This window comes from Dipodomys ordii, unplaced genomic scaffold (assembly GCF_000151885.1).
Source record: "Dipodomys ordii isolate 6190 unplaced genomic scaffold, Dord_2.0 Scaffold69, whole genome shotgun sequence".
NCBI lineage: Eukaryota > Metazoa > Chordata > Mammalia > Rodentia > Heteromyidae > Dipodomys > Dipodomys ordii.
In genome coordinates this window covers 2,713,830-2,731,356 of record NW_012267285.1, presented here as the reverse complement: position 1 = coordinate 2,731,356, position 17,527 = coordinate 2,713,830, and the positions used below count along the sequence as shown (strand labels likewise).

The window sequence follows — 17,527 nt, the reverse complement described above, 5'->3', positions numbered from 1 at the left end:
CAATCCCCCCCACACCCACCGCCCCAGGCAAAGACTCAACTGTTCGGAGAGCTCAGAATCCAGGTCCTGGGTGTGTGGATCTGCGCTGCTTCCTGAGAATCCCGTCTGTATCTTCTAAATACTCTTTCCTCTGCCTAGCTTTCCTCTCCCTCCTCCAAGCTGTCCGTGCTAGCCCCAGCCCCTACCCTCTCGGTCCTGAGTCTGTTTTCTGTTTGTGTGGTTCAGTTTTGTTTGAGGTAAGTGCTGGGGATGGAGTCAGGGCCTGGCCAGGCTTATCTACCCCTGAGCTCCGCTAGCAGCCCAAGAGGAAATTCTCCTTTGTTTGTTCTTTAAATTGTTATTGTGATGTACAGAGGGGTTACAGTTACATAAGTCAGGTAATGAGTTCCTTCCTTCCTTCCTTATTTTGCTGGTCCAAGGCACTGTCCATGAGCTGCTTTTTTGCTCAAAGCTAGAGCTCTACCGCTTGAACCACAGCACTACTTCTAGATTTTTCTGAGTACTTTACTGAAGATAAAAGTCTCGCAGATTTTCCTAGCTTTTTCTGAGTGCTTTATTGGAGATTAAAGTCTCACAGACTTTCCTGAGTTGGCTTTGAACTGTGATCCTCAACTTTCAGCCTCCTGAGTAGCAGCTAGGATGACAGGCGTGAGCCACCAGCGTCCGGCTATGAGTTCATTTCTTCTTGTACGACGTCATCCCTGGGTTTGTTATTTTTATTTTTTAAGGGGATCAAATACGTGAACATGGCAGGTGAAGGGGTTCATGCCTTTAATCTTGGCACTGGGGAAGCTGAGGTGGGAGAGCGATCCTAAATTCAAGGCTGAGGTACACCGAAACCAGGTTTCGGATATGTATGTCCTAATTAATGCACCAGAATCTTTCAAGTGTGTATCTGTGGAAGGGCTGGGGAGTGCACAGAACTGGAGGGTGGAAGGCTGAAAAGGCTCAGCAGTGGAGATCACGGGCACTCAGGAAAGTGAACTGTGCAACTCGTGGGTGGGGACGGATGGGAGGGACAGGGAAAGAGCCAGGGGGCAGAGGACACCGCTCGGAGGGAAACACACTCACTCCCGACTCACACCCTTGACAGACCTCCGAACCTCTCCCCTGTAAGAACAACAAAGGGAAATGTTAATCATAATTAAAACACGCACACACCAGAATCTTTTTGCCATACAAAGACGAAAGCTCTGGAATCTCACCTGGCGCTCGTTTAGAAAAGCACGCTCCACACACGCAGTAAACAGCAGCAGTCAGTAACCTTGCTTTCAGGATTGTGTGTGTGTGTTGGGGGTGTCTTTGGGGGCCGGGCAGCACTGGGATCGAACCCAGTATGTGGCGCATGTCAGGACTGCAGCTCTGTGGCTGGAGCCACGCTCGCAGCGCTTTTTGCTTTTGTTTTTCGAGAGTCCTTCCTGGAAGCCTCTCAAACAGCCGAGACCACAGGTGTGACCCACCGTGCCCGGCCTGTTGTCAGGGTCCCAAGGCGCAGGTGATTTTAATGATGACTGTTTTCTTCTGGCCTTCTTCGGTCGCAGGTGACACGGGTGGTGTTTCTTAAAATAGGGTTTTCCTGGAGAACCCCAACACCCTGGGAAGTGGGGGAGTCACCCAATTTCATCCAGAGGCCCAGTGCTCCCGTCCATGACACAGTCCCCCCCCTCAGGTCTCTCGCTTCCCTCCGAGGAAGGCCACGGATAGAAGGGAGGCAATCAGGACCCGGCCACGTGACTCGGCCACGTGGAGCCACGCAGCTCAGAAAATATAAAAAGCTGCAGGGGGGGGGGAGCCTTCATTTCTGGTCTCTTGCTGCTTTGTGCCAGCCTCTCTCTCTTTCTCTTCTCTGTTATGCTAAAGCTTAAAAAAGGTGTGGGGGGGAGGCGGTGGGGGCAAAAAGCGGGGGGGGCAGCAAAAAGCGGGGGGGGGCGGCAAAAAAGCGGGGGGCAGAGATATCTTGTGGGAAGTTTAGGGCCAAGAAATCTCCAGTTCGCTAGCCATGCACGGTTGTAGCCGAAAGCTGGACTGGCCTGTAATCCTCAGGAGGCTGAGATCTGAGGGTCACAGTTCAAAGCCAGCCCGGGCAGGGAAAGTCCGAGAGACTCTCATCTCCACTAGAAAACCAGAAGTGGAGCTGCGGCTCCAAGTGGTAGAGTGCTAGCTTAATAAGCAAAAGAGCTCAGGGACAGCATCCAGGCCCCAAGTTCCAGCCTCAGGACCAACAACAAAGATCGTCCTCAAGGGGCAAACTAGTCTCTTGTTAGACAGCAAGCTGGGGAGAGGGAAGGCGTTTCAGGAATTGGGGGGGGGGAGGGCACCGCCAGACTAATGGCTAAAAGCTGTGGTGGGGGCGGGGTAGGGGCATGTAGTTTAGTGGAAAAGCATCGATAAGCAAGGCCCTGAACTGGACGCCAAGAAACCGCAGCCCGCAGAAGGAAATGGGGTGTGGGGGGGGGAGGGGAAGGGGTGGCTTGGTATGGGCCCCACCCCCTGCCCCGGCAGGCTGCACCCCGTGTGCACCAGGGCTACCCACGGGGCTCTTGCCTGGACGCTGGTCACTGTCCCAGGATGAATCTGGGCAACACCGAGGCATGCTGGGTAAGGCCTACACCCCGGCCCAGAGCGTCCGCCTGTCCGGGCCTACAGGATCGTGCAAGAGGCTCGGCCTCTTCTGTTGACTGCCCCTCGATTGAGGGCTCAACTTTGTCCTACCTAGTTCAGGAACTGACAGTACCCCGGGTGGGGGGAGACTTGAGTACTCCTAGAAGAATCCCCCGGGCTGGGGACCACCGCCCAGGCTGAGGTAGGCCCGGGGTTGCAGAGGCCTGGAGCAGGGCTGGATGGAGAAGGGTCAGCTAGGGCCGAGGAGAAGAAAGAGCCACAGTTTTCCACCAGCCTGTGAGCCACAGGGCACAGAGCCAGCCCAAGGCCGGGCCGAGGCCTTCCCGGGAATCTGAAGATCCTTTTCATAAGGAGGAGGCCTGCGAGGCCTCACCCTGGAAGGGGGTGGGGGGCTGCGGAGCCCAGAGCCTGGGGGGGGTCAGGACCTGGGAAAACAAGGTCAGCTGAGCCAGGCCCAGCAGAGGTGGGGAGGCCAAGGCCAGCACAAGGGTGACCTCCTCCCTCAGGGGCCTCGGCCTCTCCTCCACAAAGAAAAAGCAGAAACAGACCAGCCCTCCGCTATCCTACAGCTGAATCCAGCCTGCGCCCGGCTCTGCCCGGCCCCCCTCCACGCCTCCGTCCCCTCTCCCTGCCCCCCTCCACGCCTCCGTCCCCTCTCCCTGCCCCCCTCTGGGGCCGCTGACCCAGGCCGGGGCCTCAGACTATTTCGGTTCTTTTTCTCACGGAAGGGACTTGGGTTTCCTGCTCGGCTTCCCCGAGGTGGCTGTGGAGAGAGGAAAGCCCGTGTTCATGGCTGGGTTTGGGGGGTTTTGTGTTTTCTTTCTCCCTTTGGACGTCCCCATCTACTCCAAACCTAAAACTGGAGGTTCAGGGACACGACTTCGCTCAAGGTCCTAGCTCTCTGCCAAACTGTGGTTCTGGGCCCAGCCAGCTCTCTGGGGGCGGGGACCACGGGTGGACCTGTTGAAAGGAGGTTCAAGGCCACGCCCAACCCTAACTCAAGCCTTGGCCTCCCAGCAGGTGTTCTCTAGGCGATAGTTAGGGAAGATCGGAATCAAGTGCGGCTTTTAGCACGAGGGTCTAAGCTAAGCTAACGAGCTGCAATACCTTGACTTCTCCCCAAGTACCATCCTAGCTTGAAACGTTTTCCTTCCCCCCTTCCTGAACCAGGCTTGCTTGCTGGGCTCAAGGATTCAACAACAAAAGTCCCAGGCCCCAGCCTTCTGATCTGCACGGGGTATACCTCTCACCTCCCCAGAGCCCCAGCAGGAGGAGTTCGGGAGGATGATGGGGGGGTGGGAGGATTGGAAGGCCGGAGGGCACAGGACCCCCGGGCCGTGGTGTCAGAAGGCAAAGGCTGGTAGTAATTATTCAAAACTCCTGTGTAAGTGATCCAGCACTGTGGCTTGCATCTGTGAATCCTAGAGCTCTTGAAGATCAAAGGTTCAAAGCCAGCCTGGGCAGGGAAGTTCTTCAGGCTTATTTCCAACTAGCCAGCAAAAAGCTTAAGTGAAGGTGTGGCTCAAACAGCACAGCACTAGCCTTGATCAACAACAACAAACAAATGCTAAGGGACATTGCCAAAGCTCTTCAGTGAAAGCCCAAATCCTGGCACAAAGTGCAGGCCCAGTGTCCACAGTCGAAGGAGAGATCGGGGTGACCCCCCCCCGTCTAGCTGGGGGCAGGAGTCACCTGGGACCCCGGGATGGTTCATCCTTTTCCCATCCAAGTATATAATACAAACAGGACAGTAACCCAGACTCCCCCTCCAACGAGCTAGCAAAAAACCAAGCTGGAGGTGTGGATCAAGCGGTAGAAGGGTGCCGGCTAGGAGAGAGAAAGTCGGAATGTGAAAAGCCCCGAGCTTAAACTCTAGAGCTGGACCAAAAATAAAGGGAGGCAAAGCAACATGGGATCACATTCCTGCCTGTCGTCCCTTCCCCCCCAATACTGGAGTTTGGAAATTGGGGGGAGGGGACGGGCTGTGGACTGGCCAGGCCTGTGCTCTACAACACCGTTTCCCATTTTCTGGTGGTTCACTGGAGATGAGTTTCACAGGGACTTTTCTGCCTGGGCTTGGCTTCAAACCGAGATCCTCGGCTCTCAGCCTCCTGAGTAGCCTAGGATGACAGGTGTGAGCCACCGGCGCCTGGTCTGTGTTTATTTTTCTGATAGGATGGTGTGCTAATCTCCACCCCCGCGCCTAACCGTGGATTTCAGTCTTCCCTTTTTCTGTCCTTTGGAGTAGCAGGGATTACCTGGTGTGCTTTGGAAGCTTCTGGGTTCTCCTAGCTTTTGTCTGTATTGGCTTCCAGCCACGACTTTTCTAGTCTCTATCTCCCAAATTAGCTGAGATGGAGCACTACTTAGCCTGGAACCAAACAAAACTCAGACAACACCCCGGGGCTCTGAGTTCAAGCCCCACCACCCCGTACAAAGAAAAACGGAAACTTCAAACCCAGAGCTGCAGTCCTAGGTAACATGGGCATAGCTGTTCTTCGCCGTTCTCACAGGGTTCATGGAAGGTGAAGAGACCACGGAAGAATCGTGCGTGGGCCATCCCCCTCCCGCATCTTTCAGCATAGGGCTCCAAGATAGCAGGTCCCAACACTGGCCTGGCTGGGTTTGTCTCTTGCTGGGTCTGCCTCTTCCTGGCAGGGCTGTCTGCCCTGGAGAAATTGGCTCAGCCTCTCTCTGCCTTGGTTTCTTACTAGGATTGAGTGAGTTAATGTGTCTAAGTCACTAAAAGCCGGGCATGCCCCACCCTGAGCTGTGAGTGTGACTTGTGAGTTATCTGACATTTACTGTGATTCTTTTGAAACAGAAAACGGGAAAGAGGACCGGTCTGTGCGGTGTGGGTTTGTAACCGCTGTTAGTGATGTCAGGGTTTTATACTGAGGCTAGTTTGGTCTTTTTTTGTACAGGGCTGGGCTTTGAACTCAGGATCTTGTGTTTGCTTGGCGGGTGCTCTACCTCTTGAGCTGGGATAGCAGGAAAATTGTTACCACCTGGTCACTGTTTGGCTTGTTTTGTATGCGTGTCAGTATTGGACTTGAACTTGGGCCCTGCCTCTTGAGAGCTCTGATTCTTGGGGTGTCTGAGTCCTGGGACTTTAACTCTGAGCCTGGCCTGGGCACTATTGCTGAGTTTTTGTACTATGGCCAGCTCCACTTCCTGCTTTCTGTGGTTAATTGGAGATAGGAGTCTCAGACTTTCCTGCCTGGGCTGGCTTTGAACCACAACCCTCAGATCTCAGCCTTCCGAGTAGGGTTCCAGGTGTGAGCCACTGGTGCCCAGCTTAGAGCTTTACAGCTTTTATCCCCAAAAGTTGGTGCTCTACCACTTGGGCCACACCTCTACTTTTAGTTTTTTGCCGATTAAGAGTCTCTCGGATATGTCTTTCCTTGGGGTGGTTTCCAAGGAGAATGTTTGGATCTTGGTGTCCTGAGGAGTTAGGATTACAGAAGTGAGTCCCTGACCTTCTGTGTATATGTGTGGGTGTTCACACAATTATATAATAACACAGTTTTACACAATATGAATTGTAAATCTGTCCCGTCAGGATTGATCTGGGTGCTCGGGAAAGAGCTAGGGGACTTAGAGGTACAACGCATGCATTCGACCATTGCGGTCCCAACCTCCAGCCTCTAATACTTTTACCTGCTGTGTGGTTTGCATATTAAATATGCAAATTATGTCTTTGCCTGTCGTGCATATGCATTAGACCATTTATTTACATGCTGCCTTCTATCGATTGTGTGGCCAACACCTCTGGTGTCCTGGGATCTCGGCCGACAATAAAACAGCCCTGGCAAGGCTCTCCAGGAAGTCTCACCTGATGGACAAAACTCAAGACCTCCATGAACTAATTGGAGAACCCAAGGATCTATAGTTAAAACAGGAGCTTGAGCTGAGCGTGGGGTCTCCTGCTTGTCCACCCAGCTGCTCAGGAGGCTGCGATCTGAGGATCGCAGTTCAAAGCCACCCCGGGCAGGAAGGTCTGAGAGACTCTGGTCTCCAACGAACCACTAGAAAACCGGAGGTGACGCTGTGGCTCAAGTTGAGAGAGCGCTTGCCTTCAGCTGAAGAGCGCAGGGACAGCGCCCAGGCCCTGAGTTCAAGGCCCATGACCGACCCTCCCCCCCCAAAAAAAAAAATCCAATTGAACAGGAAATCAGACCCTGCCTGTGGTTGCCCTGTCTGGAGGAGAGTCATTTACCCTGTGGGGCTTCACATTGTGCCTGAGTCATCCTCAAAGATTGCCAGCGCCCGCTTCAATTACACCCTGATCTACCCGAGCCAAAGCCCAGGGCCTCGCCAGCTTTCCTTCCCTAACTCCTATCACAGCGTGTGATTGCTTTTGGTGGGACTAGATTTGAACTCCTGTGCTTGCATGAGCTAGGCAAGGCGCTTTACCACTTGAACCATGCCCCCGGCCTCCAACATGGTTTTACTACCTTCGGTGATAAATTCCTTGGGCCCCCGCTTTGGTTGGTTTATTCTTGGCTCTTTGGTGTCAGTCCTTGGGCTTGAACTCGGAGCCTGAGCACTGTTCCTGAGCTCTTTGCGCTCAAAAGCTGGTGCTCTACCACGTGAACCGCAGCTCCACTTCGGGCTTTTTTGGTGGCTTATTGGAGCCTCTTTCCCCGGGGTGGCTTTGAACTTCGATCCTCCGATCTCAGCCTCCTGAGTAGTTGGGATGATGGGCATGAGCCACAGGTGCTTTGTTCACTTTTGAGTTCTTGTGACCTTCTAGAATTTCTTCTCTTCCCGACTCAGTCCCCGACAGCGCCACCCCCTCCGCCAGCCCGCCAGAGCTGAGCCAGGCCCGTGGCACCAGGATTGGTTCACGGCCTTCACTGTGGCCAGTGGCTGGTGCGGGCAGCTCCGGCCATTCAATCCCAGACTGGAGGGCTGTGTCTCTCCGGATGACCTGCTGGGGTCACAGAGATGGCCGACAGGGTGTCTCCTTTGGGTGCACACACACACCCTCTGCCCCTGGGTATTGCATCTGGCAGAGTTGCTCCTGGCGGGCCCGGAGCAGAGGCTGCTGCCTTTCCACCCTCCTCCCCGCCTGGACCCCTATCAAACGGGTGACTAATGCGCTTGGTTTGCAACCAGGAAAACCGAGAAATCAAGACTTGTTTTCCTGCCTGCTCTGCCGGGTGGAATTCCCATTCCACTTACCCTCGGCAAATGGAGGGGGCGGGCGACTCCACGCCCTGGCGCAGGGGTTGCCGGCTCTGAGCTCTTCCCCGTCCATCTCTGATCAACCCCGCGGCCTCCCGAGCCCCGTTCCGCTGTGTGACCGCTCTTGCGCCTGCCCCTGCAGTCCCTGCCGGGAGCCATGCTCTCCCCGCCCTTCCTGCACCCCTTCCCCCCCTCAGGCGGGAAAGGCATGTTAAAGGGGCTCAAATGCATCCTGGATCTCTGTATTTTTCATTGAGACTTGAACCCAGGACCTGGGCACAGATGGGCAGGTGCTCTACCACTTGAGCCATACACCCCAATCTTTTTTTGTCAGTTGTGGGGCTTGAACTTGGGGCCAGGGCACTGTCTCTGAGCTCTTTTGCTCACGGCAGGCGCTCTACCACTTGAGCCACAGTGCCACTTCAGGTTTTCTGGACGTTTAGTGGAGATCAGAGTCTCACAGACTTGCTGCCCAGGCTGGCTTTGACCCGCGATCCTCAGATCTCAGCCTCCCAGGTGGCTGGGATGGATGGCAGGCACAAGCCACTGGCACTTGGCTCCTTCTATCCATTTAAGAGACGTTTCCTCTTTTCCAAGCGTTGGGCAGAATTGGCCCCTTTCTTCCTCCACGGACTGCGTTTAGCCAGCTATCTTTAGCGGAAACGGCCCACTCCAGCTGTAATTATGGCTGAAGGGTCGCTTTCTTTCCTAAACTCTATTTTCAGGTGTTTACAGCTTTCTTGAAAAAGGAAAAAAAATCAACCTGCAGGAAGAGGAGAACGGGTATACAAGTTCCTCCTTTGGCCTCTGCCGTCCCGGGCGGATGCCCGAGCGGATGGCAGGGCAGCGGCCGCCTTGGTGGAGGGCCGGGGGCCGGAGCTCAGGGCTGGGTCCCGCTCTCCCTTCTGTGGCCATTTGGTGCAACCGGTCACCAGTGGAACTGACCAGGGGATAAGCCTGGGCCCATCCCTCCCACCAGTACCTCAGTTTCCTCATCTGGAAAATGAGGATCGGTCTGTTTCCTTTGATGTGTGTTTCCTAGGATTACAGGTGTGAGCCACTGCACCGGGCTCTGTTGATCTTTTTAGAAACGCAGGGAGAAGGTTAAATTGTCTGTGTGAGCGAGCCCTGGAACCCAGTGCCACACGCAGGTGGAGCCCGTGGATCTGTGGCTCCGTGGTCCCCGTTGGGGGCGGGGTCACAGGCCTGCCGTGCTTCATTGCTTACCTGTTGGCTTTTGTCTGATAAATGCCTTCACAGCTCATCGGCTCCTTTGGTCTTTATGACCATGGAGACATAATTATCCCGCGGTAACCGTGCCGCGTCCCGTGCGCTGGGAAGGCCGCTGGTGGCCGGGTTGCGCTTTCAGAGCTGTGTTTTTTGACCTTAAATCTCCTGGCAACCATGTCTTCCCCGCCCCCAGTGGCCACTGAAGTCACTCTTGGCTGGGTCCAAGTCCTGCCTCCACCCAGTCCTTTGTCTCTTCTACTTTCCCTCCAGTGTAGCCTACCCGCAAATGACCCAATGCGCATCTCTAACAGCCCTCCGTGCTCACTGTGAACTCTGCTTGAAAAGCCATCAATACAGGCGGGAATGCTGTCACATACCCGCAATCCCAGCACGCAGCAGGATCTTGAGTTTGAGACTTCGGGTTACCTGGCAAGATCCTCAAGAAAACAAAAAATCATGGAACCCCAAATAAACCGGGCATGTTGGCACCCACCTATAATCCCAGCTGCGAAGGAGGCGGAGACAGGAGGATTGCTAGTTTGAGGCTTGTGCAGGCCAAGTTAGCAAGACTCCGTCATAAAAACAAAATATGGGCACTCGAGCAAGGCTCAGATGACGGAACAAGAGTGCAAGGCTCTGAGTTCAAATCTCAGTAGCAAGAAAAAACATTATAGAAGAGCTAGGGGTAGAGTCCTTGTTGGGCACAGGGAAGGCCCCGTGTTCAATCCCTGGTGCCACAAAAAGGAGTTATAAAAGAAAGGCTGGGAAGGTGGCTTCATGGTAGAGTGCTTGCCTAGAATGCACGAGGTTCTGGGTTCGATTCCTCAGTACCACATGAATGAAAACATAATGTAACAACAAGGAAATCGCTGCCTCTCCCGTCCTTGGGTCCCACCCCCCTTGCTTGTGTTTTGGCCGGCTCGAACTCTGCCACTCTTCAGGTGAGCCCGCCCCGATGGCTCCCAAAGACCTCAATTCTGGGGTCCAGTGCTTCTGAGGCCCTGGGAGCCCGGGTTCATCCCCAGCGATGCCAAAAGAATCAGAAAAACAAGTAGGAGCCGGGCACCGGTGGCTCATGCCTGTCATCCTAGCCTGCTCAGGCAGGCTGAGTAGCCAGGGCGCCAAGTCCGTGAGACTCTGATCTCCAATGAATCACCAGAAAACCGGAAGTGGCACTGTGGCTCAAGTGGTAGAGCGCCCGCCTTGAGCTGGCTGAAGAGCTGAGGGACAGCGCCCAGGCCCAGAAGTTCAAGCCCCACAACTGACAAAAACAAGTGCTTGTGCTTCTATACACAGGGTATAAAACCACCCTGGGTTTAGGGTACTTGGAAACCTAGCTAGACCAGAATGTTAGCAGGGTAAGTTTGAACGGGACCCAGTGCAGTGGCTCATACCTATAACCCCAGAACACTGGAGGAGGCAGAGCTGGGGGAGGATTACCATTGCCGAGGCCAGCTTGGGCAAAAAGTGCAGAGAAACCTCATCTCGAGCAACAGAATCTGGGTATGCCTGGCTATCCCCAGACTAGGCAGAAAACATAAAGAGGAGGCTGGCTCAGACATAAAATAGACTTAAAACTGGGCACCAGTGGTTCACGCCTGTCATTCCAGCTACTCAGGGGGCTGAGATCTGAGGATCGTGGTTCAAAGCCAGCCCAGTCAGGAAAGTCCGTGAGACTCTGATCTCCAGTGAACCACCAGAAAACCAGAAGTGGCGCTGTGGCTCAAGGGGTAGAGCACCAGCCTTGAGCTGAAGAGCTGAGGGACAGCGCCCAGGCCCAGAGTTCAAGTTCCACCACCGACAAAAAGTGGCAGAGCATCTTCTTAGCAACTGTGAGCCCCCGAGTTCCAACGCCAGCCACACACACACGCGCACACACACGCACGTGCACACACAAGCACAGGAACAGTGAGTCACCACCGCGCCGTCAGCTGCAGAGGAAGTGTTGGGGCTCGGGGTGCAGGGCGGAGGGAGAGGAAGGGCTGTAATAGCAATGCATTTCGCTCTTGAGAGATTACCCAACATCCTGGCATTTAGAAAATGTACTGCCTCGCCTGGCACAAATTGTCCTGGCAGCTTGCTGACTTTCTTCCCCTCCCCGGTCCCCTGCAGCCTGGGGGAGGGGGGTTGTCTCTCCCACCTCTGGGCCATGGCTTCCAGGCTCCGAGGGAGAGAGGGTGGTGCTGGTGGAGTGGGAGCCTGAAATCCTGGCCTGGAAAAGGCCTGGGTGTCCTTGTGTCTTGGACCGTCCATCCACCAGCCAAGCGCTGCGGGCTGCTGAAGAGCATTCAAGCCTCTCCCTAAGATGTCATCAGAGTAACCTCAGCGCCAGCTCTCGCGCCTGTAATCCCAGCTGCTTGGGAGGCTGAGAGCGGAGGATTTGGCGGTTCAAAGCCAAGCTGGGCGGAAAAGCCCGTGAGATTTGTGTCTCTAACCACGGAGAATTGGGGACGTGGAGCCATCCTGGCTCAAGGGATAAGAGTGACCGCCTTGGACAAAAAGCTGAGGGACAGCACCTAGGCCCTGAGTTCAAGCCCCAGGACCGGCGCAAAAAAACACAGCACGTGTCTAGGAGGTGAATTGTTTGTCCACAGACAATGTTTGGGGCGTTTGAGGATGGGGAGACCCTCCCCCCATAACCAAGGCACCCTCTTCCTACAAAGTAGGAATCCTGGTCTGGTTTGTTTCCCTTTGCTGATAAAGCCATGTCTGCAAAGCCAGATCCTTCGCGGGCGGTGGAGGCCTGGCCTGGGTGGGGGGTCCCCCCCCTCCTGCAGGGTCCCCCCCCTCCTGCAGGGTCCCCCCCTCCTGCAGTGTCCCCTCCCTCCTGCAGTGTCCCCTCCCTCCTGCAGGGTCCCCTCCCTCCTGCAGGGTCCCCTCCCTCCTGCAGGGTCCCCTCCCTCCTGCAGGGTCCCCCCCTCCTGCAGGGTCCCCCCCTCCTGCAGGGTCCCCCCTCCTGCAGGGTCCCCCCTCCTGCAGGGTCCCCCCCCTCCTGCAGGGTCCCCCCCTCCTGCAGGGTCCCCCCCTCCTGCAGGGTCCCCCCCTCCTGCAGGGTCCCCCCCCTCCTGCAGGGTCCCCCCCCTCCTGCAGGGTCCCCCCCCTCCTGCAGGGTCCCCTCCCTCCTGCAGGGTCCCCCCCTCCTGCAGGGTCCCCCCCCTCCTGCAGGGTCCCCCCCCTCCTGCAGGGTCCCCCCCTCCTGCAGGGTCCCCCCCCTCCTGCAGGGTCCCCCCCCTCCTGCAGGGTCCCCTCCCTGTGAGGTGTCCCAGGGGAAGGGACAGGCCAGCCCGGGCTTGCCCCACCCCATGCACCATCAGACACCGGAGGAACAGTCTAGCACACACCACGCCAAACACAGCCCCCAGCAACGCGGCGCAGGCCATGCCAAGTCCCGGCTCCCGCCCGGCTCCAGCCGCCGCCAGCGGGCGTGCATGCCCGTGACTGCGGGGGTCTTCAGCCCTGAGCCATCTTGGCAGGGTTGCTCGTCAGGTTCGGAGCCGTCTTCCAGTCGCCGGCAGCTCGGCCTGGGGTCCAGGCGGGGGCCGGGGGTGCGGGGAGGTTGGCCAGCGTGGCTGCTGTGCCCCTGGCCCCGGCCTCAAGGACTCCTGAGATCAAGTGCATTTGCTTTCTTGCTCCTCTTGGGAGCCCAAGGGTCTGTTGGTCTGTCTGTCTGTGTCTCTGCGGCCCAGATCGCTCTCCGAAGCCTCCGAGAGCCTCAATTCTCCTGCACTGCACACCCTCCACTGAGAAATGGGGAGAGGAGACTCGGGGTACACCCGATCGCTCATCCCTCCCCAGCTTCCCAGATCCGTCAGCCCCCAAAGCCCACGGGGGACCCAGGATGCCCACAACCCGTCTCCACACTAGCCCCGCACCTCGCCGGCCACGTCCCACGGGGCTGTGAGCCACGGGCGGCCCCCACAACAGAGCCTGGGGAGGCCGACAGAAAGAGGCAGATGCGCCCCCACCAGGCCCTGAGAAAGAGGGCGGACACATGCAAATCACATGCAAATTATATGCAAATGGATCCAGACCCACACCCACAGGTTGATTACAGGATCCTAGTGGACCAAAAAATGAAATTTTTCTCAGAAAACAACCAACTTCTCCAGCACTTGTGACTTGAGAGCCAGCGGCACATTTAATTCTCACCTCTCGGTAAAGTAGATCCTTCTGGCATTTCACTGTGTAGGTTGTGTGCCAGCCACGTTGAGCCGGGCAGGCCCGGGGCCTGAGTCTCTGCACGGAGGCTGGGTGTGACCTTGTATGCTGGGACTCCAGCTTTTGGGGGTGACCCCGGCCTCTGGAGAGTAAGTAGCTTTGTAGTGAAGGACCCCCGACACCCCCCCCCTCCCCGCACCATCCCAACCTCACTTCCCAGAGGAAGTTACTGGTCGACCTCAGGAAATGGAAACTTCCTAAGAAGGAAAGTACAGAGAATGCTGACAGGGCAGGAGAGGGGAGGGGAGAGGCCACCCCCCCAAACCTGCTGCTGAGCCGAGACCGTGGGAAGAACACAGGCCTGTTTGGGGGGTCCCTGATCCCTTGGGAGTTTCTCACGCACCCCATAATTACAAGCCTGGGAAGAAAGGGGAGCAAATAGCCAGGACACCCATGCGGTGGGGGAGCTAGGCTTCAGGGATCAGGACAGACCCACGAAGCTGTTTTTATTGGTGGTGGTGGTCATGGTACTTGAACTCTGGGCCTGGGCGCTGTCCCTGAGCTCCTTAAGGCGGGCGCTCTACCGCTTGAGCCACAGCGCCACTTCTGGTTTTCTGGTAGTCCATTGGAGATGAGAGTCCCAAAGACTTTGCTGTCCGGGGCTGGCTTCGAACCGCCATCCTCAGATCTCAGCCTCCGGAGTCTGGGATGACGGGCGTGAGCCACTGCCTCGCCCAGCTCTGGCATCCACGTAATTGCCTGAGTCAGCCAACAGGATAGGTTGGTTCTGGCTCCGTGGCTTTGGGCCTATGGTGACAAAGGGACGTTGATGGAGGACGACTCGCTCACCTTGTGTCCAGGAAGCAAAAAAAGAGCGGGGAGCCAGGGTCCCCAAACTCCCCTTCGAGATCACACCGCCAATGACCTAACTTCCTTCCCTTAGGCCCCGCCCACCAGAGGTTCCAGCGCCTGTCAATCATACTCAACACTGGCCATGAAGCCTGTAATCCATGTGCCCCGGAGGGGGTGGGCATGTTTTCGGTCAGAACCCTAATGGTCATTGTCCTCCAGGGTTTCCTGATGTCCTCCGGCCGCAGGCCAGTCTTGCTGGGGTTGGGGGACTCGGGCTTCCTGCCTGATGACCTGGAAGGGTTGGGTCACACGGGAGGCTGCGTGTAGGAGGACAGACCTTTCATTCCGGCCCAGCCTGGCAGGTGGGAGGGAGGAGGGGGAAGTCCGGGAGTTTGCCCGTGACCGCTGGGAGTCTCGCTCCTGATGCGAGTAACTCCACCATTCTGTGTCCCTCGAGGTGGGTCTGTTGGTCTTTCCTATTGGGGCCATCTCCAATGAGTGTGGGTTCCCTGGTGATAGACCTGTCAACTGCCCTTATCCCTAGGACCAGAGCAATCCCACTTGTTCTAGAACATTTGTACTGTCCCCCCTCCCTGTAAGGGATCAGACCTGTGGGCTCCTGGAGGTCAAGACTCCTAAGCTTTAACACAGCCGGTGGGATCATTTTTTAAGTTTGTGCCGGTCCTGGGGCTTGAACTTGGGGCCTGTGCGCCGCCCCCCAGCTGCTTTTGCTCAAGGCTAGCTTTCCATCACGAGCCCCCAGCGCCACTCCGGCTTCTTGGTGGCTTCTTGGAAATGAAGTCTTTGGCTCTTCATGCCCAGGTTGGCTCTGAGCGGTGAGCCTCTCTGCTCTCCCGGGTAGCCGGGGTGACTGGCATGAGCCCCCAGCGCCGCTGTGCCCCAAATCTTCCCAGGAGACCAGGCGTGCGGGATGACGCTGGTCGCCCTGCCAGCCTCTGTGGGTGGCACCGGGGACGGGCTGTGTGCCGAATGGCACAGGTCAGGACCTCCAGCCTACGCTTGTTTGAGCTCAGCAGGGAGCCGCTGCGGCTGGGCCAGGCCGGGCTGTGTCCTTGTCTGTGCTGTTTTCACAGGGGCGCCAGTGGCCAGGGAACCCGTCTCTGGAGAATAAATGGACTCCTCAGAGGACTTCGGGTCCCCCCACCCCGTACTGTTCTCAGAAACTCCCTTAACTGTTCTCATCCTCCTCACTCTGGGGGGGGGGGGCAAAGGCCCTGGCAGGTTTTAATGCCTGTCATCTATCCTGGACTAAAAGCTTCGGACTGCCATCCTGTAGCTGGATCTCAGGCAGGTACCACCATCTCCTGGCTGGCAGGTGGAGATGGGTCCTCCCAACCTCTGCCTCCTGAGGAGCCGGGATTACAGGCTTCTCCTAAGCCTGACTGAATGACATTGTTCTAGGCTCCATCAGCCAGTGGGAGCATTGTCCTCAGTAGGGCTGGGCCCGCCTGTCCTGCCTTGATAACTCTGTCTAGTCCGGCTGGCTGTGTCTTCCCTGTGGGAATATTTGGTCTTTTTCCCAACCTAGGCTGATCTCTTCCCACATGTTGTCTTTTTGAGTGAGTGTGTGTTAACTGCACTGAGGGGTTTGCTTGGGTATCCACACGAGTACAGATTGTACAACACCCCCCTTTCCTTTCCCTGCAACCCCCATTTTCCTGGCCACCTGTACAGAATTATCTGTTCATTTGTCCATTTATTACGGCTCTTTATTTGTGGCGAGTGGGGCTTGAACTCGGGGCCTGGGCCACTGTCCCTGAGCTTTTCTGCTCTAGGTTAGCGCTCTACCACGCTGAGCCACAGCTCTACTTTGGGCTTTTTTTTAAAGTAGTTCATTGGAGATGAGTCTCACGGACTTTCCTGGCTGGGTTGGCGTTGAACCGGGATCCTCAGATCTGGGATGACCGGTCAGAGCCACCGACGCCGGCTTGCCCATTTGGTAATTGGATTGTTGATTTCTTTTGGAGTTAGGACTACAAGGGTGAGCTACCAGCACCATGCTCTGTCTCTGCAAGTATTTTTCCCTCCCTCCCCCTCTCTGCTCTTTCTCTCTCCTTTTCTCTCTCACGGACCCGAGCCCCCTCCCCATTACCACCATCTACGGCATTTGTGCTGTGCATCCCTGGCTGGTTTTGAACCCTCTCCCTGACTTCCTATTTTTTTTTTTTTGGTCAGTTGTGGGTCTTGAACTCTGGGCCTGGGCGCTGTCCCTCAGCTCTCCAGCTCAAGGCGAGCGCTCTACCACTTGAGCTACAGCGCCACTTCCGGTTTTCTGGTGGTTTATTGGAGATAGGAGTCTCACAGTCTCTCCTGCCCGGGCTGGCTCTGAACCGCGATCCTCAGATCTCAGCCTCCTGAGTAGCTAGGATTACAGGCGTGAGCCACCAGCGCCCGGCTTCCCTGACTTTCTAGAAGGAACTGGGGCCCCTGAACTTCTGCCTGTGGCACCTCCTAGCATGTTTGTTGGGGACAAGCTCTGATGACCACCTGTGTCTGCACAGGGGTCAGAGGACACCTCTCCCAGGCGGCTGGCTGGCTGAGGGCCGGGGCCTCCCAGCTGCTTCCTGCGCCCCCCGGTGGCCATGCATGGAACGGCAGCCTCCCCGAGGCCTCTGTGCTCAGGGCAGGGCTGCTCCAGCCAGGGCTTTCTAGGCCAGTAGGAGATTATAACCCGACTGGCGGCCTGGGACACCCCGCCCTGCCCTCGTGTGGATTAGGCGGCTGGCTCTGAAGGGTGAGGTTGCTCTTCAGGCCCCTGGTGATCTGGGATCAGCGCGGGCGGGTCTTGGCCTGAGGTCCATGGGAGCCGCTTCTTACCCAGTTGTCCATCAGGACGAGGCCACCACAGGGCTCGGGGTGCCCTCGGCGAGAGGCCCCCACCCCCGAAGAGCCTTTCTTCATTTTAAATCAAATTTTGGCCCCGGGAGCCTGGGATGGCTCATGCCCGTCATCCCAGCTCCTCAGGAGGCTGAGATCTGAGGATCACGGTTCAAAGCCAGCCCGGGCAGGAAAGTCCATGAGACTCTTGTCTCTGAAAAGTTGGCTCTGACCACCCTGGTGGGGGCTTCCTGGGTTGACCTCATCCCTGGACCCCGCTCCAGGCCTCCACAGTGGGCCAGGGGATGGGGGACGGGGGGGGGCTGGTGGGGGGCTCCTGGGTGCGAGCCAGCCCTGCTCCACGCTGAGCTCAGGGCACAGGGGTGCTGATGCCTGAGCTCATTGTGGGAACTCTCGGGCTCGTCCACGGGGTGCCGGGTGGACCCGACTCCCACCACCCCAGCCGTGTCTGTGGTGGGCAGCGGTGACCCAGCCATGAGGCTCACAGGGCTGACCCAGCCAAGGTCAGTGGCGCCCGGAGGCCTGGGCAGAGTGAGGCCCTGGGTTCGATTCCTCAGCACCACAGACACAGAAAAAGCTGGAAGTGGCGCTGTGGCTCAAGTGGTAGAGCGCTCGC

At 56.9% G+C, this 17,527-nt stretch overlaps 1 protein-coding gene across 1 annotated transcript in view; it reads right to left on the bottom strand.

The window, feature by feature from the left end:
- Wnk1 (WNK lysine deficient protein kinase 1) overlaps nucleotides 1-16,902 on the bottom strand; it is a 125,612-nt gene extending 108,710 nt beyond the window's left edge. Inside the window, exon 1 of the mRNA XM_013023616.1 lies at nucleotides 16,891-16,902. Coding sequence (XP_012879070.1) covers nucleotides 16,891-16,902 — 12 coding nt within the window. The remainder of the gene's footprint in view (nucleotides 1-16,890) is intronic.
- Between the last annotated feature and the right edge of the window lie 625 nt (nucleotides 16,903-17,527).